The sequence below is a fragment of the Neolamprologus brichardi genome, chromosome 15, assembly GCF_056152115.1.
Source record: "Neolamprologus brichardi isolate AB-2024 chromosome 15, ASM5615211v1, whole genome shotgun sequence".
Classification (NCBI taxonomy): Eukaryota; Metazoa; Chordata; class Actinopteri; order Cichliformes; family Cichlidae; genus Neolamprologus; species Neolamprologus brichardi.
In genome coordinates, this window is record NC_142118.1 from 17041838 (window position 1) to 17064976 (window position 23139).

General features: G+C 42.5%; 1 protein-coding gene across 2 annotated transcripts in view; it reads left to right on the forward strand.

Moving 5' to 3' along the window:
* Positions 1 to 23139, forward strand: part of jag2b (jagged canonical Notch ligand 2b) — a 43628-nt gene that overhangs the window by 17720 nt on the left and 2769 nt on the right. Inside the window, exons 4-24 of one of the 2 annotated variants that reach the window (XM_087852012.1) lie at positions 4787 to 5044; positions 5665 to 5725; positions 8070 to 8200; positions 9541 to 9660; positions 9964 to 10074; positions 10192 to 10305; positions 11875 to 11988; positions 12361 to 12467; positions 16555 to 16717; positions 16827 to 16988; positions 17122 to 17235; positions 17393 to 17506; positions 17675 to 17788; positions 19367 to 19483; positions 19772 to 19799; positions 20318 to 20403; positions 21274 to 21387; positions 21662 to 21777; positions 22181 to 22429; positions 22524 to 22655; positions 22888 to 23038. In XM_087852012.1, coding sequence (XP_087708138.1) covers positions 4787 to 5044; positions 5665 to 5725; positions 8070 to 8200; positions 9541 to 9660; positions 9964 to 10074; positions 10192 to 10305; positions 11875 to 11988; positions 12361 to 12467; positions 16555 to 16717; positions 16827 to 16988; positions 17122 to 17235; positions 17393 to 17506; positions 17675 to 17788; positions 19367 to 19483; positions 19772 to 19799; positions 20318 to 20403; positions 21274 to 21387; positions 21662 to 21777; positions 22181 to 22429; positions 22524 to 22655; positions 22888 to 23038 — 2676 coding nt within the window. The remainder of the gene's footprint in view (positions 1 to 4786; positions 5045 to 5664; positions 5726 to 8069; positions 8201 to 9540; positions 9661 to 9963; positions 10075 to 10191; positions 10306 to 11874; positions 11989 to 12360; positions 12468 to 16554; positions 16718 to 16826; positions 16989 to 17121; positions 17236 to 17392; positions 17507 to 17674; positions 17789 to 19366; positions 19484 to 19771; positions 19800 to 20317; positions 20404 to 21273; positions 21388 to 21661; positions 21778 to 22180; positions 22430 to 22523; positions 22656 to 22887; positions 23039 to 23139) is intronic. The other variant, XM_087852013.1, reaches the window with a different exon arrangement.

The window sequence follows — 23139 nt, forward strand, 5'->3', positions numbered from 1 at the left end:
AAGGTGTCATTTTTCATGTGTCTCTATTAACTTTATGTGCATGCAAGGGTGAATTAATTTTTGTATTGAATCATGCCATCCTGTCTTGTCCAGTCTTGAGCTTGTTCTGTTTATATGAGGTCACTGCATCCTGTTTTGTCCATAACATCAAACACACTTCCACTTGAGAATGCAGACAATGGAGAAGAAATAGATTTTGACATCATCACTCTTTGATTAGACTGTGTAGTCTCCTGTTTCTGCACTGATTGTGTACATTTACGGTAATTAGTTCTGATGTTTCTGAAGGTGGTACGGCCCAGTTGTTGAGTAACAGACCAGTTGGTTATCTGCCAACTACTCTCGCTTTAGTCTCAGCCAAATTGCTATAAAGAACATGAATTTTTTTTTTTCCCCCAAGACATGGGACTCCTCACCAAGATGAGAAGGAAAATGCCAAACTATAGAAAAACCTTAATTACACTGTCCTTTGAATCTCAGGCAGCTTAGATTTTTTATTTTTTTTTATTTTTATTTTCATTGTCATTTTCAGATGTCATCGGATTTTATGTCCCAAATTTCTTACCTTAATGCAGTAAGTTCAAGAAATAACAATGTCTGGGGAAAAAAAACACATTTGTTTTGTTTTTTGTGGAGGATGGTGGGCCAGTCTGCAGTAGTAGCAAGCTTATGTCAGAGTTGGGCAGCTATTACAGCTTTTCTCAGCAGGTGGGAGGGTTGGACAGGTCACACGTGAATTTGTCTTGTCAGGTATCTTTTTATTAGCAGTGGTGTCTTGTGCTTTTCTTAGCAACGTGTTAGAAGTAGGTTTATTTCATGAGTAATGGTAAGGCAACTTTTTATAAATGGGGAGACTTGTTAGAAAGACATGGACCTCATTTCCAGTAGTTCTAAGACAGCGGTCCCCAAACGTTTTTGCGCTACATGTCAGACATGATTTTCACAGACTGGCCTTTAAGGTGTCGTCCATAAATACAACAAAATAAAACAATACAACAAAGACAAAAACTGTGGTATTTTGTAAATACAATAATAAACGTGAATTCACTGTGTAATTGTAACTTTATTAGCAGCGTCCTCCTGAAATGCGCCAACAACATTGAGAGTAACATCGTCCCCTCTGCCCCTTAATGCTCTCTGGTCGCTATGGTAACGCGTACATATTTCTTTCAAAATAAGACACACAACTACAATGCAGGAAAAGACCCAGAGAAACAGAGTTAATAATAATAAAAAAAAAAAAACAACCTGAAAACCATAAATTTCACACCCAAGCCTGAACTCTCGCATCCTGGTACCAAGCGACTCCCGTACTTGTCTGTGGCCTGGGGGTTGGGGACCGCTGTTCTAAGATGTCAAGCCTTCATCTAGATTTACAGAACAGAAAAGCATCACCTGAACCCCTTTGTTACTGATGGTAAAAGATTTTCTTCCACCAAAACATGCTTTCACTTGAGCAAACTTGTCATATATCATATTATATCATACGATAGCTAGTTAGCAACTACTAAAGCACCAGTCACACAAATCTAGAGACCTATCAGTGGGTTTTTTGTCTTCTTTTGTCTTCTTTGGCTGCACTGACTGGTCTGTAGGCCTTAGTAGAGCCAAGATCATGAACATTGAAGCACCAGTTCTAATACACCAGATCTATACTGGGCCAACGCCAGAACACCACATATTGGTGAGAATTGGGGTGCAACAACCAAATCCGTAGTTTGATCTATACTAATGGATACATGTGGAACTGCAGCTTGAAGCCATTGTAACTATTGCAAGAAAAAACAAAAAAAAGGAGTCTGTTAAGTCAGTTGGTAGTGCTGAAAAAACAGTGCTTGTATTAATATGGACACCAATGCTAATGAATCAATGCTGGGACATATTCAGTCTTCCTTCCTCATGTTTCCCTGTTCGTCCCCATTGTAGTGCTCCTTTGTCATTCACTTGCCTCTTCAGAGACCTCCTCACCCCAGTGGTGTACTCTGACTCACTGTGTACTAGAGGTGCACTCTAACTAGAACCTGTAGCAGGTGGAGACTTTGTTCAGAGTTTGCAGAACAGAACAGGGTCTGCATTTGCAAGCTACTGCAAAGTTGAATATTCTGGAGACACGCCACTCCAAGTGTAGCCATAATTCACACTTGTCATGAGCCAGCGATACTTAAGTTTTGCTTTTGCGTGTCATTGAACTATTTGTCGTTTTTGCACAGATGGATTCTTTCTTCTTTTTTTTTTTTAAGCAGCACTACTTAAAGTAGCACTCAAAGGAAAAACACAACAAATTCTTGAATGACATGTAAAATGCAGAAGGTGAAGGTAAATATGTTGTAGGTTTTTACACCGCCAGCAGGCAAGTGTTGTAATGAGGGGAAAAAGTAATTATGGTGATCGACCGCTCAGGTGATTATTATTTTTATTCTTTTTCTTCATTCATTTTCATGCAGAATGATGTGTAAAAGATCAGTTAAATTCATGACATTCTCAGTCTGAGACATTAAGTTGAACTTGTCTGGCCTGAGTCAGCATCAGGGTCATGTCTGGTCCTACGTAAGAGCCTACCAGTGTGTCGAAGATGTCGGTGAGATTCCTCTCTTCCAGCGTCATGTCCTCCATAGCACCCCTCTTCCCTTCCCCCTGTGTCCTCAGGAAAGGCCGCCGGCTGTTTTCCTTGTGTTTATCGAGCAGGAAGTGGACTGGACTGGGTGGCCGGGCTCAGTGTTTAGACGCTTAGTAGCAGAGACCAGCTTGGGCCCCGAGCCCATTGTTCTCTATCTGGCAACCACCGAGGGTTATTTCTGTTATTGTTGCTTAATTTTGTCTGACATTGTCAGACCCCAGCAGAGGAATGTGTGTGCGCTTGTGTGCGTGTTCCTGCTTTAAAATGTCTTCGGAGCATTGAGCCCAAAGCCAGGGAGGAAGTCACAGGCCCCCATATTTCCACAGAGATTGTTCTCCAGCTTTGACTCCACTGTGAAAAGATTGCCTGTTATTTCATTCTGCCCCTCAGAAGTAGACTGTTTGAATGCTAGAGGATGATTGGCTTTAAATGTTTCACAGATGCTTCATGATGGTGCTCGTTTAAAGCTCACAGATGATATGTGCTGTTGCCAGAAAATTGACAATGAATTTCAAGAGCGCTCTTAAAATTCAGTGGGTACAATTGAGTGTGACTGTACGAATGGATAGAGGGTTCCACATCGGCGTCTGATTTTCAACTTGCTTCAAGTAAATTAGTTTTTAGTCATCCTGATAAGTATACCTCAGCCTTTAAACACTTAGTTAACGGAGAGACTTCTGCATCAAGGTTTCACTCCTTAGATAGTGTTTTTTTTTATTTTTTAAAGTGCTTGATTGATCTTCATTACCTTTTAAGTTGATGATAGCAAGTGGAAGCTTATTTACAGAAAGCAGTGACTTCTGATGCTGAAAAGCGAAGCCACCAGAAAGTGCCACAAATTGCAGTATCTCAAAAAACCTCCTGAGAGTGACTGAAGATGCAAGTCAGGTCCAAGAGACTCTCATATTAAAGTCTCCAACTGTAATCTGTAATCTTCTATATAAAGTCTACTGTTGACACTCTGTTAGATGCTGTGGCTCGGTCTGTAACAGACGGACAGAAGCGTGCAATAGGCAGGGGGGAAAAAAGTGTGAGGATCTCAGCCTTGGTAGTGGGTATTTGTTGGTTATTGCACAGCATGTGTGCCTTATTTATGTGGTCCAAGTGTTTGTCAGAGTCTGAAATCGGATCTGTTACACTTTTCTGTATTTTGTCTGTTAAACTAGTCGATCATTTTAAATCTGGCTTAAATGTGGAGTCTACCATACGTGTAGGCACCGCCTGTGCAACAAACATTCAGACTTAATATCTCTGTAAATGCTCAATACCAGCCAGATTTTTTTTTTCCCATAGCCTTGGCTGTGTATTTTCAAAAGACATCCTCGCTATCCTTAACGGCAATCTCAGACACAGTTCTGGTGGTGAGCAGAGAAGGCTCCCTCACTTGCTGGTCAGACCATCGATTTGCAAGGGGCAGCCAATCAGAAGAAAGCTGGCTTAAAAAGAGAGACTTTGAAATGTCTTGCTTTTATAAACGGGGAGAACTATGCGGCTTTACTTTGAGCTATGAGGATTGTTATGAACTGTGAATTATACAAATTAACTTGAGGGTTGAGAATAAATATGGAGCATTACAGAGCTTCATAAAGTTGCACTGAAGTCTGGGACCGCCTAAAAATTTAAAATGAGTGACTGTAGTTGGTGTTCGTGTAGGGAATAAGCTGTGGTGTTCACTTTGAGGAAAAAGCTGGGAATGATTCTTTACATGGCACCAGGCAACATCAGGCTGTACTTAAACACCACTTTCAATTTACCTATTGCATACCTCTTATTTAGTCACGTTAGACTCTTCTCTCCCTCCTCTCACTGTAAGTGTAGCTGCTCTCAGCCGACAAGAGGTGTGAAAGTGAAATGAAGTGAAATATTAATTCAGTTTATGGCAGGATATTATTTTAGCACAAGTACAATAAAAGCTTCCAAACCTTGTGTTGAACATAACAAGAGAAAGGCAATAATGAAATGTCATCGTCTGAGCTTCACACTTTGTCGACTCAGTTGACCACAATGATCAAGTCAAAAAACTAAACTGCCCTTTAGATGGACGTTTTGTCAGGACACCTTTTGAGTGGACTAATATCTGATCCAGTGTCAGGTTGAGTTGCTTTATATGTGGTGAGAAGGAAGTGAGTCTGAATCGCACTAACTGGTGTTCACCCCGTTTTGTTTCAGCTGAGGAGGACCTGCTGATTGAGCGCAGCGCCCGCACTGGCATGATCAACCCTGGTGACCCCTGGCAGACAATCATGCACGATGGGCCCGTGGCTCGCATCACTTATCGTATCCGGGTAAAGTGTGACGAAAACTACTACACCAGCACGTGCAACATACAGTGTTCTCCTCGTGACGACTACTTTGGCCACTACCGCTGTGGACCTTCTGGCACCCGTGTGTGCCTGGAGGGTTGGATGGGCCACGACTGCACAATAGGTGAGCTCCTAGCACCTTAGAATGTCTTCAAAAATAAAAAATGCGTGAATGAATTGTAAAGATTCGCTGCCTTTTGAGATCTGAGATGTCTTTTAAACTGTTTCTATTAAGTTTGGGTTCAGATTTTCAAAGGGAGTCCGATCAGTTTACTCTTTACTGATCATCAAGGCTATAATTATTAAAGTAAGATGGCAGAAATGTGCAGTATGCATAAATAAACGTAGAATGTTTGGTCAGGTCATTATTCTAAAGTCTAGCAGTGTTGAGGTCATGCTTGTGGGTGGTGTTGGAGAGAGTGGGGGGCCCTCAATAAATCATCCAACTGACCTTAGAAGATGAAGGGTGAAAAAGGGGAGGAGAGCGCAGAAGGCCTGGCTTGTTTTTTAAAAAAAGAGGGTGGTGTTTTATGCAGGCCATAAAGTTGTCTAGTCAGGGTGCCATGAATTTTCATGTCTTGTTGCACTTGTTAGGATGAAGGCAAACAAAACAAACCAGCGTCTCTACCACCCACTTTCTGTCTTGGTGCCCCCTTTTCTCCACTTCTTTAATTACCTGGGTTGCATGGGATGGGAAGAGATGCATTTAAATAAACACATTTTGTTTCTCTTTTTCCGTCTTAGCGATCTGCAAGCAAGGTTGCAACCTGTTACATGGCTCATGCAGTGTCCCAGGCGAATGCAAGTAAGATGATTGGGAAGATTTTATTTGATATGCAAAAATGTGAATCATAAATGCGGAATCTTTGTCTGTTTCTGGCGCTGTAATTTTCTAAATGTATCACATGTCGTAAAATGTTAGATCACTGTCATATTGCTCATGCATTTTTAGATGAAACTTTGGGGGTTTTTTTGTTTGTTTTTAAAACATACAAAATTGCATCGGCATTTCTTAAAAATTCAGCAGAGGAGCTAAATCTGTGGGGGTGGAAAGGCTGGATTTAAAGCAGAGGCACCTTCACTTGTCGAAGCCTGTTGTATTTTGTGTGTGTGTGTGTGTGTGTGTGTGTGTGTGTGTGTGTGTGTGTGTGTGTGTGTGTGTGTGTGTGTGTGTGTGTGTGTGTGTGTGTGTGTGTGTGTGTGTGTGTGTGTGTGTGTGTGTGTGTGTGTGTGTGTGTCAGCCTTTCCCTCCCTCGTGGGCATCTCCACCTCGGTTCAGAAGAAAAGGGCAATGCCGTACCAGCCTTCTTGTATTTTTAGCTATCCGAAATCCTCCTTAGAATACCAAGCACCTCATCAGGCTTCTGCAGCTCGAACTGAAGAAAGGGACTCGTCTTGGTGTGTGAATTTGACCACTGCAAAACGTGCTGGGAATTGTCAGATGCTCTCCCCATCCGCATTGCAGTCCTCCTCGAAGGGCAAGGGACAGGAGCGGAAATGAATATCCCGCCGTGTTATGTACATTTCCCAAAGTGGAAACGACAATTAGATAAAGTGACGTTGGATGTCCCAGTGAATCCACGTTTCCAGGATGTGGTACATCCCGTCGTCATTTCGCCACCCCCGTCTTTCACCTGCTGTATCGGGGGGGGGGGACCGCTTGCCTCCATGTGTTAGGAAAGAGTGTTGGCCAAAAGCTGAGGAATGAGGGAATGGTGTTTTCTTGTGCCGTCCTTATTCTAGTTAGCGCATTCTTCTTAGTCATACAAAATGTCAAGTTGCAGTCAACAGGAAGTGTGACATCAATGGAAGAGCAGCAGTAAAGAGACTTCCTGCAGCGGCATGAATTTAATGATGCCTCAGGTCACAGAAAGCTTGCATCAAATCCCTTGCCATCTCCCTTTATTCCCTTTATTTCATCAAGGTTTTATGGGCTTTGCCTCGTCTGCCACGGGCTTTTGAGAAACACAAAGGCTAGTACGTGCCTGTTGTCACACTGCAGTATTGAGGCTTTTTATTAGCCCGCATTAGACTTGTTCTGACATATTTAAGAGGTTTGCTGCAGTGTTTCTAAGAACTCCTTAGATATTAATTGTAACCCTTCTATATGGAGTTTTGCCAAGTTTCATAAGTTTGCCATGATGATCCATTTGGCAAATGCCATGATGATCCATTTGGCAAAATAAATCCATTGGGTATCCTTGTTGGTCTTCAGACAACAATTCTGACGGCTAAAGAACCAAATGGGACAGGCAAAAAAAAAAAGTTTCATAAGTTTCACATTTGTGATTAATTATATCAGTAAGGACAAACTACAGAATTACTCTTTGGATACGTTAAAGCAGTCTCCGTGTTCTTTTTAGTGTTATTGCCAAATTGCTGTCAAGCTCTCTGGTGGTAATTGAATACAGTGGATGAAGCATGCCAAGTCTTACCCTGATACCCCTGGACCCCACAGTCTGAGACTGGCTGGAAGAGGGGGTTGGAAGGGGGTGCTGAAAGCTCAGAGAGGCAGCGGTGCCGTCTGCAAGGGGCTCAAAATAGCAGCCAATTGACAAGACAGCTGCCGTGACAACATTTCAGCCTTGGAATAGCCGAGTACAGTCCCGAAGCGTCGGACTGCTGCACATAAACACTGTATACACACAATCACCTCCAGCCACGCACTCACAGAAACATCACGTCACCCTTGTAGCCCCCAAATCTGCCTCATCGCATACTCTAACCCAATGCACTGTAGCTACTGGAAGTATCCTTAACCCCTGTTGCCCCGGAATGTCACCCTCTACTAAGATTAGTTGGCAGAAGTCCATGGGATGTGTTGACACTATAGCAGGTACAATATTAGGTTTGTTTCCACAGGCTCTCTGTCACTTGTGCATCATTAGTAGCTACAGCAGCTCACAGCCTAATGGATGTCTTTAAGAACTGTTCTCCTTAACAGACGCTATTTTGGTTGTGGTGATTTATAATCAAGCATGAAACCATATCAGTTTCAAAACTGTTGGACATAAGTTCCAGATTGTTTTATGTAGATATTTTAAAAAGATTGATTCATCACCGATGGGTGATTTCACTATATTAGGATTCGGACCATGAAACCAACAATTTTTCAAGAAGCTGTTCATGGCTGTGTTCTTGTTTGGCAGGTGCAGATATGGCTGGAAGGGCCAGTTTTGTGATGAATGTGAGCTTCATCCTGGTTGTGTCCACGGGACTTGCAACGCCCCCTGGCAGTGCAACTGCCAGCAGAACTGGGGCGGTCTGATGTGCGAAAAAGGTATGGAAGAAATGCTATTTATTTTATTTTTTATTTTTTTACAAAATGTACTCACAGGGACTCGCAACACCAGGCAGGGTGAGTCATTGTTGACGTTCCTCTGCTCCCCCTCCAGGTACAGTTTCTTGGATTTCATGAGTAATAGATGAGCAAGCTTCTCACACCCTGACCCATTAACATTGAGGAGTTACATTGATCTTTATATTATTATAGTTATTCAGTTGTTACAGAATTACACTGTTTACATGAGATCTGAATTATATTTACTGCTCATTTTCTCTGAGTGGAGACCGGCGGCTGGATAGTTTTACTGCTTGTGTGATCTGAGCGACAGCAGGGACACCCGATCTCCCCCCCCCCCACATCCCTTCGTCACACAGGGCTCTTCAGGGGATGAGAATGGGCCCTAAGATCCCCAGCGGAGACTGATCCCCCTGCTCATTTATTTACCAGCCTTTAGGGTGACCTGGCTTTTAGCCTAAAGCTGGTGTGCGGCGATCAGTTAGTTTATTTTTGGGAGTTTTAAAATAATGAAGCAAAGAATATAATTGTGAAAAACTGCATTTATACAGATAAGCAGACTAAGTCTACACAGCTAGTGGTCTGGATACAGTAAAATTAATTTTAATGCAGTGCAGCAGAGGGGTTGAGAAAACACTGTGCTTCCTGTCAAAGTGGACAGCTGGTGCTTCTTGCTGACTGAGGAATCTGACGAGCTTTCTCTGCTCCAACGGGATAAAAAGTGGAACAAGGCGAGAGCTGTTTGTTCCACTTGTAATTGTTAAAGAGAATTATTGGTAGTGTCACTTCAGAATATACCAATACAGATCAAATTCTAGTATTCAGTTCAACCAGGAACAGTTTTGTAAAAACATTATTTTGACCTGCATTAACTCATATTTGGCAGTGTGCCTCTGTACCCGTGTCAAGGTTGATGTGAAACATCACAAACACATGTGTGGCAAGGTCAGACACAGCATGATAATGTAGAGGTAGAGGTGGGTTGCAAAGGGGTTTGCATGGCCAAAAACTGGCTAGGCAGGTTAAAGCAAATAAAATGGCATTCTCAGTATGCAGTTTGCCAAATGGGTGTGTTGAAGTGTATTACATGAGCTAACAGCTGTCATCTTTGATTTTTGTTTCTGAGTGGTGAAGTTGTAATCCTCATGTTCTCTCTGAACATTCACTTATCACTTAATATCAAACTTCTCTCTACGTGGTTGAAAATATAGGGTAAAGTGAAAAAAAAGACAGCTTCATAGATTTTCTGTGCTTCACTCTTTGCAACCTTGAGTTGTCATTTCACTTCACGGTGCATCTCCCCGCTGTTTTTGCTCCAGATCTGAATTACTGCGGTCGCCATCAGCCTTGTGTTAACGGAGGAACTTGTATGAACACCCAGCCTGATGAGTACCACTGTGCCTGTCCAGAGGGCTTCTCTGGAAAGAACTGTGAGATAGGTGAGAGAGAATTCACTCCCTGGAGGTGGGCCTTCCATGTACAGCATATTTTCTGCCCTCTCCTCCGCTGCTGCCGCCTCCTCCTCTCTCAGCTTTACTGGCCTTTGTTTTGCTAGTTAGAAATACATGGCACTTTTTCTGTGAACTTATTTACAGTTTGTAGGGAAGGCATCCAGCAAGACAAATGGAGAATTGTATTTTATTTTTTTTTAACAATACACTTTTAAAAACAGGAAAAAAATACCCAAACATATCTCATATGAAATTAATTTTTCCCTTTCTTCCACACTATTGTTTCTTCAGCTGAGCACGCCTGTGTTTCCAGTCCCTGTGCAAATGGTGGTACATGCCGCGAGGTTCCAGCAGGGTTTGAATGCCAGTGTCCTCCAGGCTGGGATGATCCAACCTGTGCCAGTGAGTGTCTTCATTTCTTTTCTACGCACATTTTTATTTTTATATGATGAAAGTGATTTCCAGCCATGAAAATTAGGTTTTTGATTAGTCAGTCACTTACCTGAGTATTTTCCTCAGATTTGGATGACTGTGCTTCCAGTCCATGTTCTCATGGTGGAACTTGCATTAACCTGAAGGATGGATTCGAGTGTGTGTGCCTCCCTCAGTGGGAAGGAAAGACCTGCCAGATAGGTGAGTTTTGTGTGCATACACATATTAGAGTGTGTTTTTATTTCAGCCGGGGAAGATGTTTTTCTGCCCTTTTCCTGTTTGTTCCTTTTCCTAAAATAAATAATTGGCCTCTGACACGCAGGCATAGCATTGCTCATCATTTTGGAATGAAACTGCTATGTCACAAGGCCACAATATAGGATGTTGGTATCCTGAATGAGCTGGCAGCTTCCCACAGCGTGACCACCTTTTTCTCAATGACTTTATGAGATACCAAAGCATATCCGGCTGTTTGCTGGCCACTCTCTGTGGCATTCATTTCTGTAGAACCCCCCTCTCCGATGAGCGGACGTGACCAGCATAAAGTCAGGAAATGGATTACAACCGGTAAACAAAGTTGGGTTGCGTGTGTGGGGGTAAAGGCAGGAAAGAGATCCCAAGAGTTCAGTGTCGTTTTACCAGCTCCGGTCTCAGTTTACAGGCAGCTATAGGCCTCCTGTCTTACCTGGCCATTGGTGCATGTGTAGAGTTTGGGGTTTCATAGAGAAGACAGGTGTGTGAGGGGAGTGTAGCAGGACTCCCTGCGGACTGCCCTCTCCTCCCCAAACACCCTCCACCCTTTTGATACCTGCAGGTGGTTGATGTTTGTGAGTGAAACTGTTAATCTTTATTGAACAGGTCAAAGTGGTGTATAGAATTACTGTGAGGTTGTCTATATGGTGCGCAAAACATATTCAAGTTCTAAAATAAACTTTACGTAAGACTTAATTACAGTACTTTTCTCTCAGTCTGGCTAAAATCTCTTAAGCAGGGAAAAAACACCCTGTGATGCAAATGGGGAATTTGAATTTTTTGCGAAAATGACATCGACTCAATGCACTACAGGATAACTCGGTGCTAAATATTAAATTCAGGTGAACAGAATGAGGACTGCAGATTTTATCACTTACACTGAATTTGAAATTGAGATCCTGAAAGTAGCTCGGCACTTTTACTCTTCAAAGTTTGTTTCCATGTATTGTGGAGTAAAGGCTTGAATAAAGCTTTTTGTGGCTCTTAAAGCTGTGTGAAGTCTGATACAGTGCCTGAGGTGTTGTCGCCTGAGCCTGCGTCATCTAGACTATAGCTTTGAAAGTGGAGAGAACTCTCTGGGTACAGAAGCGAGCTTATGTGACCGCTGATCTTAACCAGCAATGTTTTAATTGGTCAAGAAACTGAAAAGAATGAATATATTTATATCAAATTTTGTGCTTTTGAATTCCAATAATAGGCAGGTAATTTTATAGAAGTACTTGGTTGACACCAACTGGACAAAAAACTTATTAGAATTAAGGCACTTGAGCCATTAAATATTAGACGTTCATAAAGTTTTGTAACTCAGAAGTTGACCAAAAATCCTCATCATTTAAACTGTTCTTTGATTAACTCTTTACTCCTCGAACTTTACCTCACTCGAACTTCCGAGTGTTCGATTATACAAGAGCGCAAGTGCCAGCAGGCCTTCAAGCTGGGTTGCTGGTCTCTTTCCTATCTTCTTGTCCCTTCTCTGGTTTCATTCAATTGATTGACTCCTTACTCCTGCCTTCACAGATGCAAATGAGTGTGAGAGACAGCCCTGTGTGAACGCTTACTCTTGCAAAAATTTGATTGGCGGATATCACTGCAGCTGTTTTCGGGGATGGTCCGGACAAAACTGTGACATCAGTCAGTATTTCTCCCTTTAAAGTCGCTCCTAAATCGATAACTATCCTTCTGGCTGCTCTCAGATGTCTCCTCCTCACTTTCTGGATGCACAGCTTAGGTGTACTTTGGCACCGCTTACTTTCCACACGTGTGGCAACGTGTTCCTTTCTCGTCTCACAAACCGAAACTCCAGCTGTGTTATGCATGCCCCGTTACATAAGAGTCTATCTGGCACCCTTCTCACTTCACTAGTTTTTTGTTTTTTTTTCTTTTCCAAACTTTTACTTAACCTATGCACAACTGATAGCGCAGCGTTCACTCTTTTAGTGGAGTAGCATTTTTAAAATGTATGTTTTCAGGAAACTTGCTCATTCTTGTTGTCTTTCTCTTCAGATACCAGCACCTGCCATGGTCAGTGCAAGAATGGAGCAACTTGCCGCGCTGTGTTGGACAGCTTTGTGTGCGAATGCCCACCGGAGTTCACTGGACAGCTGTGTGAGGTGAGTCTCATGTTACCCAGTTTCTACCAGTGAACAACTGCAATACATAACGTAGCAGTAGGCTTCATTTATTTATTTTTGCTGCGAGATGCTGACTAACCCTTTATTACATCTTGTGGTATAAAATATGAGAGGAGAAACTTGTTTTTGCTGTAATTCCATAAACCAATATCATGCAGGATTTATGGTTTGTGTAAAGTGCTTTGCTGCCTTTCACATTTCTGGACTTGTTGGCCTCACCAAGGCACATTTTTGGTTTTCACAATTTCCCGTTTTCAAAGTTTGTTTCAACAAACGCTTGTAAATTAGTAACGTTGATTATTTGATCGATCCAAAACCAGAAGTTTCACACACTACCTTAACTTGAGCTCTTTAGTGGGGGGGTGGGGGAATTACCTCCTCAACATGTCCTGAAGTTCGCGCTCGCTCAAAAGAAGTTTATGGAAGTAAAAATGGCAGCTACAGAGATGGTAGGTGTTGTCGCAGCAGTATATCAATTTCTGCACAGTTGTAACTTGAATGGAATTTTCTCCCCATATGCTAATCAAGTCCAAAACCTCAGTTTCTCTCCATTGACTCGCTCAGTCTCCAGTTTCCGCCGCCGCCATGCTTTCTCGTTTGCCTTCTCCGGCGCTGATAATTGGTGTCTGTCTTGTGTCAGTGACATAAAAGACGGATTTAATGAGACATGACCGTTCAAACAGCAGTCACTTTCTAAAACGGATTTGAAAATATCAGATTTGTGCTGTTCAAACCGTCATGACATGATTGGATATGTGTCGCATAGGGTCAAAAAAGTCCAATTTGAATGTAGCCTAAGAGACTGACCTTCAGCTGGAGTTGATCACACATCACACTGTGGCTGCCTGAGGCGCCTAATGCTTTGTGGTTATATGCATGTAAATCAGGAGATGATATCTCTTATTATAACCTAGTCTCATGACCGTAAAAAGGTGATCTGTTTGTTTCACAGATCTTCTGTAAACGTAGAACATTAACAAAATGCCATCATAGCGACTAATCATGTGCAATTGTACCAGCACTGATGGGGAAATGGTCTCCTGTGAAGTTGGATGCTAGAAAACGTGTTGTGAAGCAAAGCGGCCCATGAATTAGAATGTAAGTGTCATTAAGATGGACTAGAAACTACAGTATACAAATTGCCCTAAACTATAAAGACAACCAAAAAGCCATAACACAATAGTCATCTGACCCAGCAGATCATTAAACTCCCTACGTGCCAAATCGCTGCTGTGATCTGCCAAAACGTGCAATGTTGTCAGCCTCCAACCCTGCAAGCCAAGTCCACGTCACAGGGCAACTTCTCTTAATTCATACTTTTATTTCATAAAGATGCCACATATTGGTGTCCCTGCTGCAGCCCTTCATGTATGAAGCGAGTGTTTGAATGTAGGTTAGCAGTGAGGAAACCGACACTCGGCTGCATCTCTTGGGCCCTGAATGGAGGACATTGCTGGTCAGGAGCCAATCCTGATTTAGCATCTCTACTATAAATATGAGCCTCTCTGAATGAGGGGACTCTGGATTTCTGCCCGCATACTACAGAGCTGTAATGCCTGCTGTTGCAGGGCCGTATATTCCTACCCCGCAGTGCCAAAACTACAATGCCTCCAGCATCGTATTTCTCTGATTAGTATCTCTACACAATCAAGTGCTTACTGGATTAATCAATGTCATGTTTGCCTCGGTGTTTCATGTCTTCAGAGAAAATGGGTACAGAAAAAAGGGGACAAATATGATGCATTTACTTTTATGGTTGTAGACATGCTTAAATTTGGTGAATTTTGTGAATTTACTTAAGGGGCCAAGCAAAAAAGACCTTTATCTTTTTATATTCAAGCACACTTACTAGTGTGACTCTGTGAATATCACTTTTAGTCGGTCAAGCACTAGGTCCCAGCGTGAAATATCTCATATTTGCTGCCTTGAAATCCATTCATGGTTCCTAAATATCTTAGTGATCTGATTGGCCAATGTTTTTTTTTTTTTTTTTAAGACTCTTGTTATGGAGATTAAGCAATATATTAAACTATCTCTGAGTTAATTGAGGTCATGAGGTACCAGCTGCTGAATAATGATAAACGAAAGAAATTCTAATCATTACACGCTGACACAGCAGGACCCAGGTGGATGCCCGCCTCCATCTGCACAATTATACATCTGGTGGATGTAGTGCAATAGAAAGATAATATCCTACATGAAACTACTCGCAACACGGTGAATGCCATCTAGTGAGATTTTATTCACGCGAAAGCAAACATCTCTAAAGCAAGAGATAACCAAAAATGGGCAACTTGCATCTAAACAATCTTAGAGGTGTGAAGAAAAAAGAAAACAACAAAAAAACCTTCCAAGAATACCCAATTTAAACTTTGCCAGTTTTCTCTTCAGAGCCAACGTTTCTTGTGTACCAAAGGACTGTTTATGACCACTTGAAATGGTGCATCTTGCAATTTCGCTTAAACTTTGCCCGGGTGGTGCTGGTGACGAGAGCTTCTGTCTCCTGTAGAAAACTTGATGACAAGTGTTTTTGGACAACATGGATACGAGTTGAGAATAACAAAGAAAGAAAAGAGGGGGTCAGTAAAATGTGAGTCCTCAGTTGCCAATCTACATTTAATTGGGCCCTTTTTATTCACAGAGGACATGTGGGTGATCTAAGCGATCGCCAAAAAGTCTGGCTAGACGCAACAAAAATAAATTATGCAATGAAACGCACTAAATTCTGGGCTCTCGCCTGCTGCATTAACAATGACTTTTGTGCTCTGGACAGCACAAGCAGTTAACAGTGATGTTCTGCAGATTTATTACCTTCAGACGTGATTCCCTGACCACACACGCGCAAATACTAAAGAAAGAAGTCTGGCCCTGACACTTAAAATAAACTGTGTGTGACCACAAACTTCACCAACCCCGTTGCCCAATTCCATCTCCCTTTTTCAGCACCTTAAATGGCAACGGGTTGCAACCCAGAGTTTATGCACAGTTATGCTCTGTTTATAGGAACTGAAAGATTTTCTGTCCAATCCCAGAAACGCCGTACGTATAAATGGCTGAAGTTATCACTCTGACCTCTAGGCAGCTTCTCTTTGTGTCAGAGGATTTATATTTATGTGTTCGCTTGTCTCTGCACGATGTGGAACCAGCTTCATAATGGATAGCCGTTCTTTTGCCGGCTCAGTTTCGCATTCTGACTCCTCTCAAAATAATCTTGAATGATAACGCAGGGCAGAGATGTAAAACCGAAAGCATGGATTCTGTTGATGAGCTTAGTAAAAGTTTCTGAGGCTTACATTGCTCGTCCACTTACTCAGTTTGTTCTTAATCGCAGAGGCTTGAGCCAAGCTAAGCTGCTCACCTTCAGACTTTAGCTGTCCTTACTCCAGCTGGCCTGATTGCTTTATTATCATAGGCAGTTTAATGTGATGATAATGTTTTCTACCACTTAGAAACTCTTTTGTCTATAAAATGGACTGATTCTTATATAGCACGCATACAAGCATTTCCTTCTATACTCAAGTACAATCTAACCAACATTCATACACATTCACACTCCGATGGGCACATCCGAGAGCAATTTGGGGTTAGTATCTTGCCTAAGGATTTATATTTGGCATGTAGACTGGGGAAGCCAAAGATCGAACCACCAACCTTCCAGTTAGTAGCTGATCTGCTCTACCCACCCCACAATTCGTGAGCACTTGTTAAAGAAAACTTTGCTGAGTGTACTAAGTCACACCAGTTTACTGTATTGTTTGCCGGGGTTTTGTGTCCAACATCAGGCTGTTAGTTTGAGGAAGCATCCTCAACATTTGTGCTTGCGATGACCTGGTGAATACAAATGGACTGTTTTAACATATAGTGCTTTAGATCATCTTGGTCTCCATCATCACCTGAAGAAGACACCTGGCTGTGTAAAGATGATGGACTACTATGTTTACTGAGTGATTTTTTTTTTTTTCTTTTCTTTTTTCCCATCATTGGTCTTATAATTGCAACAGTCACTCTTTTAATGTGTATATTTTGTTTGTCCTCCCCCCCCCCCCTTCTCCTATTTTTTCTAAAGATCCCAAGCTCGACATCTTCTGATGCCTGTGATCCAAACCCTTGTGAGAATGAGGCCAAGTGTCATAGCATGGAACAAGACTTCTACTGTGCGTGTCCTGAAGGCTACGAAGGAAAGATGTGTGAAAGGCTCAAAGAGGATTGCCAAACCACTCCATGTCTAGGTGGCTAAAGGAATCTGCAGGGGGGAAAGAGGCTGGACTAGATCGATAATATAAGAAAACACTAAACCTGAAACTTGTTTTTTTTTTTTTTTGGGTTTATTCTTGACAGCTATTGACAGCTGCAGCATTGCTGTTGCAACCAATGACTCGGATGGCATACAGAACATACCCTCCAATGTCTGTGGTGCACGAGGACGCTGCATCAGCCAGCCTGCCGGAAACTTCACCTGCGTCTGTGATCCGGGTTTCAGTGGCATCTACTGTCACGAGAGTACGTAGAGACTTGAGCTTTCAGATTCTGGAGGTGCTGTGTGGTCTGTAATTCATTTTTGGGGTGTTTTTCTTTTCTTTTATCCCTTTCAGTACATCATTATATACGTCATATCATTTTCTTTTTATTTTAGATATTAACGACTGCATAGGCAACCCATGCAGAAATGGGGGAACCTGCGTTGACAGAGTGAACTCATTTCAGTGCGTTTGTCCTGATGGATGGGAGGGCCAGCTCTGTGACCACAGTGAGTGATTTCCTGCTAGTGTTTGCGTCCTTCTTAAACACAATCACGGCCCGTTTAAAGAATCTGCCGCCACTGCGTTGCTTTGTACCAAACACGCCACAGTTTATGCAAAAGTGAATGAAACACTTGAATCATAGAAACCTTCCTCCTTCCTCAGATGTCAACGAGTGCAGGCACAATCCTTGTAAGAATGGTGGACAGTGCATCGACCTGGTAAATGACTTCTACTGCAACTGCACCGATAACTGGAAGGGCAAGACCTGCCATTCCCGTGAGTTATCTGCCTATGTGTTAATGGGTGTGTTTATGTTCACAGCTCCAAGTAGTTCCAGCTCCACCTTTTGTATATTTTTACAGCTGTAAAACTGTAAACTGATGTCTACATTTATATCATTATTGGATGACACAAATGATTAATTAATTAATTTCCTCTTGCCAGGTGAGCGCCAGTGTGATGAAACCACCTGCAGTAATGGAGGAACCTGCAATGACCACGGGGATACCTTCCGCTGTGCATGCCCACCTGGTTGGGGAGGAAAGACGTGCAACACAGGTGAGGCAGAAACACAATACTTTAAGGTGTAAGGAAGCTAATGGCTTCGTTTTACGGGAGATTTTGTCAGAAATCCAAAAACTTTAAAATGTTTACTGAATGCTTTTCGCTCTGCTTTGCCTTCACTACACAGAAGACGCATGGACCAATCATTACGGCTGCATTTGTAGTTGCCGGGAGCTCTTAATGCTTTTCATAACTATGAAATGGGCTGTTTCCGTCACTGGCTTAAATTGTCATTAATGGACACAATGCCAGGCCTAACCTTAATCCTCTGAACAAGCTGAGAAATGTGTGTGGGTGAGGCTAAGCCAGAGTAATGCTTATGATGAATTCAAGGATGAAAAAGTTTGGCTGTTAATCAGCCCTGATTTTAAACCAACTGCAGTTCCTTATAGGGGAATAAGTAAATGTCAGACAGTTAATCATGTTAATAAGAAACTGTCACAAATTGACAGGAAACATCCACTTGTAAGATGTATTCAGAGTTTATCAGAAACTTTTCTGATGCTTTATATTACTGACATTATTGTATTTTAAAACTAAGTGTAGGAGACGGATCATGATCGTCTTTCACTCATAAACCTTATGGTGGGCAAACTTGGAGTAATAGACGGGATGTCTGTTGGCCCTTCCTTAAAGAAATGTCATGCAGTCTTATACCCCCTTCACTTCTTGAAAAGAACTGAGAAACAACCAGCTGTGTTAGTCTCGATTGGTTAGATTCAGAGCAAAACAGGCTACAGTGATTGCTGTAAATTTGCAAGACTTGGCGTGTCTTTTAATAACCACATAACTCTTAGAACAGCCACCTCTGACCGGCTTCCATTGTTGGTGTCGCATTTCAGCAGTTTAATCCGGTCTGATCGGTGAGCCAACTTTAGGTTGACGAGAAAGTTGGCAAATGTTTTAATCGTTTAATGTTTTGGATTCTGGTGACGGTCCTGCTTTTCTAGGTTACTTTTGAGTTCATATAGAAACGGTAAACATGACAAACACAATGACATCAGCAGTTTAGCATTTAAAAAAAAGTGGGACATGAAAATTCATAACAAGTGAGCAAAGTACCCATTTTTCTGCAGAATAGAACCCATTATAAATATCTGAATAGCACTCATGAGAGACCAAACGGTTGACCTTACATGATAACCTGAGGGCAGAAGCTACACCGCCATATGGAGTGGATGATTCAGACAATCCAATATGGTATTAGCCTTCCAAGGAGGACCTCCCTGAGAGCTTACTTTTAGCTAATTTAAAGGCTGGCTGGAATTAGTGGGACAAGCATGTCCCAAATTACCAACGCCTTTCACAAACACTCAGGTAACAAGTAATTATTCAAGCCTGTTGCTAAAAAAATAGTAAAATGATGATAAATACAGGCTGGTAGAACATAAAATAGCTGTCTATAGGGACTGTACGGTAAGTTTATAATGTGTAGGAAACCTGTAACCTTATTCCCGGTAGTTTAGTATCACCCACTTGCTCCACTGCTTGGAATCATATACCTGTGTATGTGTTGCTCTTTTGGGTTTTGACAGTCTAGGGCACCTCGTGACTCACTCTCTCTTTCCATAGCTAAGAACAGCACATGCGCCTCCAGTCCTTGCTCTAATGGAGGGACTTGTGTGGGAGGAGGCGATACCTTCACCTGCATCTGTAAAGAGGGCTGGGAAGGCCCCACCTGTGGACAAAGTTAGTTTTACTGTATAACTTCAAATATAACTGACAGTAAAATCACCATAATTCTGTGTTGGGTGTACTGTTTTTGAAGTAGAGGTGAAATCTGTTGCAATGGGACATTGCAGTTTTATTATAAAGTTTGCAAGTAACAAAAGCTTGAAACCCATGATCTTATTAGGCTGGGATTATTGCTGCATTACATGCATATAAATAATAGACTTCGGTCAATTCAGATGTGGGGGCCAGCATGCCACACGTATGCAACAAAGATGATATATTACTTTTTCTTTTCTTCTACAGATACAAACGACTGCGACCCTCATCCATGGTATGTAACATTTTTCTTTCCTTGCACACTTCCCCAGCTCCTTCATCTCCACGCTTTACTCAGACCTTACAGGCTACAGGGGTGAAGGGCCACTAAAGCAGTGGAAGTTGTCCTTAAATCAGGCCACAAAGGGGCATCTCGCAGAGGAGGGGGCTCAAATATTGAATAGGACAGTGAGAAGTGGGAGTTTTGTGGGGAGGACAAGAGTCCCACCTACCCTGTGGTGAATGCAGGTGGGGGGTAGAATGGCAGAGAGGGGGTGTACGTGTCCATTCTTTCCGTGCGACCTGGGGGGAAGCTTGGCTTTGAGGAGGAATGGAAGAAGGCCTGATGAGAGGAGGGGAGGGGAGGGACTGGACACACCTATTAGCATTTGAAAGGTGGAGGCTTGTATTGATGGGTTGAACTGAGTCTTGTGACACCCCCCACCCCCCCACAAAGGCATACAATCGATGTACTTTGTTGTAGCTGGAAGGATGTACGGTTTCATCTAACTGTCAGTTTCTTTGCTCCCTCAGTTACAATGGTGGGATCTGCGTGGACGGAGTCAACTGGTTCCGGTGCGAGTGCGCCCCCGGTTTTGCCGGACCTGACTGCAGAATCAGTGAGTGATGACATGAGGTTATGATGAACAGATTTTGGATGTGATGGCTAAAACCAACCGCAATGATATTCCTGATGAGAACATGATTAAGAGGATTGCTACATGGAACAAGGGGTGGAAAAAAGTATAGGGCGTGGAAAAAGATGGCTGTATTGACACCTAAATGTGAGCCCGAGACAGACCCCTCTCACTTTCTCTTAGTCCTTTAACGCCTTGGGGGGTCAAAGGTCATCCCTCCTCCGTACTCACACAGTCACATATTCACACATTGAAGACAAATAACCCAGTGACCCCGAAATTCTTCTTTTCTGCTCCTTTGTTTTGGACGGATAGCCTTCACCTTTTTTCTGGGGCTTAAATTTGAAAATTCTCATTCAGACATGTTCATGTGAAATCTGGGTGACAATGGCCTGGAGGTTCCCACTGACACGGGAGGCGAGGCTTTGTGATTTTTATTTTGCACTTTTTGGAAGCTATTAGTTTTGACTGGCTGTTTTCGGGGTTGGGGGGGGGGGGGGGGGGGGGGTTTGTTTGTTGGTTTTTTTCCCCTAAAGCATCAAATGCAATAGATGGATGGATAGATAGATAGATATGATTGTGAGCGGGGGAAAATGTGACTGTTATAGTTATTTTCTATCTTTCTGAATTAACTTTGTCTGTAGAACAACATTTATTTAACAATGCACAGCCAATGGTGACTGGTTGCAAAAAAAGGCATAAGAAGGCCACGTCTTGTTTTAAGATGTCAACTTTTTTCCAGTAGCTCAAAGTACTTAAAACATCAACTTTCAGGGAGCTTGGAAGACTCGTAGACCTAACTAATGGTTTAACATTTTGTCTTAAATTTTGGTGTTTTTCCTCTTTGTTTAGACATAAACGAGTGCCAGTCTTCACCCTGTGCCTATGGAGCCACCTGTGTGGATGAGATCAATAGTTTCCGATGCATCTGTCCTCGTGGAAGAAGAGGAGCCAGATGCCAAGAGTGTAAGCACGCTCAAATTTAAGTGATTTCAGGATGAAATCACCTCCTTTAGATTTACATTATTGGCTAAAGCCATGGAGTATCTTAAAAACAAAAAGTGTTGCAGTGGCACAGTGGTTTAAGCTGAGGGCTTTCACTGTCTGGTTATGACATCCAATTACGAATGTTGTTATCTACTGCAAGGGGCTTAGACCAGAGAGGAGAGCTGCAGGCAGACAGCTGGAGATTTTAAAACTGTTCCATAAGTGCATCATGGTTCTTTCTTCCTATCTATAGTCATAGGCATTGGGAAAACTTGCCACTATACTGGGCTGCAGTTTCCACATGGCAGCCACTGGGAGGAGGAGTGCAACAGTTGCCATTGCCTCGATGGCAAGGTGGATTGTACAAAGGTAAGAGATTTAATTACCATCAAAACGGCGTTCTGATTAAGAGCTCATCGTGTTTCTTATTCCTGGACCCTAAAGTTAAGTAACCGCCTATGATTAGAGTTTAGCCTTCAAGGTACTCTTTTTTTCGCACCTTTGAACAGATTCCAGGACTTGTGCTATTTTTAGATGGCTTGATTGGTGTCCTGTTATTAGCTTTTCCATTCTGTGTCTTTGAGTTCACAATGGATATTAAATTCAAGTGTGTCCAGAGTAAGAATATTTCCAGAAGCATGAATGAAAATGCTTTCATATGACATCACACTCCCACATGATATTTTAACACGGTGACAAGTGACGCAAGAAAGAAATGGCAATGCGAATGTTGTCTTACGTCTAAGTGAATATTTTGACCTTGTGACACCAGGTGCTATGTGGTCGCCGTCCGTGCCGGCTCGAAGCATCGGGCCGTGACCAGTCCTGTCCAGCTGGACAAGAATGTCTGGAGCATAGCTACTTCACCTGCTTCTCCCCCCCTTGTCATCAGTGGGGGGTTTGTTCAATGGTTGGACCTCCACCTCCACATGTAACCACCAAGTGCCAGCCAAACAGCGGCCATTTGGACAACAGCTGCGGCCGCATAACACTCGTTTTCAACAGAGACAAAGTACCGCCGGTGAGTAATCAGCCACATATCGCTTTGAACCGTTTAAACTACTTTTTGTGTTGCTTCTGATTGATGCGTTTTGGGTTTTTGTGTATATCTACAGGGAACAACAGTGGAGAATATCTGTTTTGAGCTGAGGTATCTTCCTGATACTAGACACTTGGCAAGAGATCACGCTCTTCTCCTTCTCTGTGATCTCTCTCATTCAAATCAGGATGCTGTAGAGGTGGCTATAGTAAGTAAAATTGAATTAGAGTGGTGATTATTCCATTGCCTTCTAAAACAACCTTATTCTAGCTCATGTTGGAGATTTTAACAAGCTTGATTGACACAGATTTATGGGTGGGGGCATAAAATGCACAAACAGCCATTGCCTACCATACAACCCAAGTGGCACACTCAATAAGATGTTTGGTTGGGACTTCATGGTGTCTTATCTCTTCCTTTCTTTTTGATTTGGTTCTCAGTCTTTCCATCCAGAGGATTTACCTGACCACAGTCTGATCCAGGAGACAGCCAGTGCCATTGTGGGCACCTTGTCCAAGCGGCACAATAGCACCATAATGCTGGCAGTCATTGAGGTCAAAGTGGAAACCCAGGTCATGCGTCCATCAGTGGGTAAGGAATGATTAACGCAAATGTTCCACAATGGTTTCATAGGGCCAGCCATTTTTAGTTATTGCTGACGTCGCACTCCTACTGACTTGACTTTTTCTATA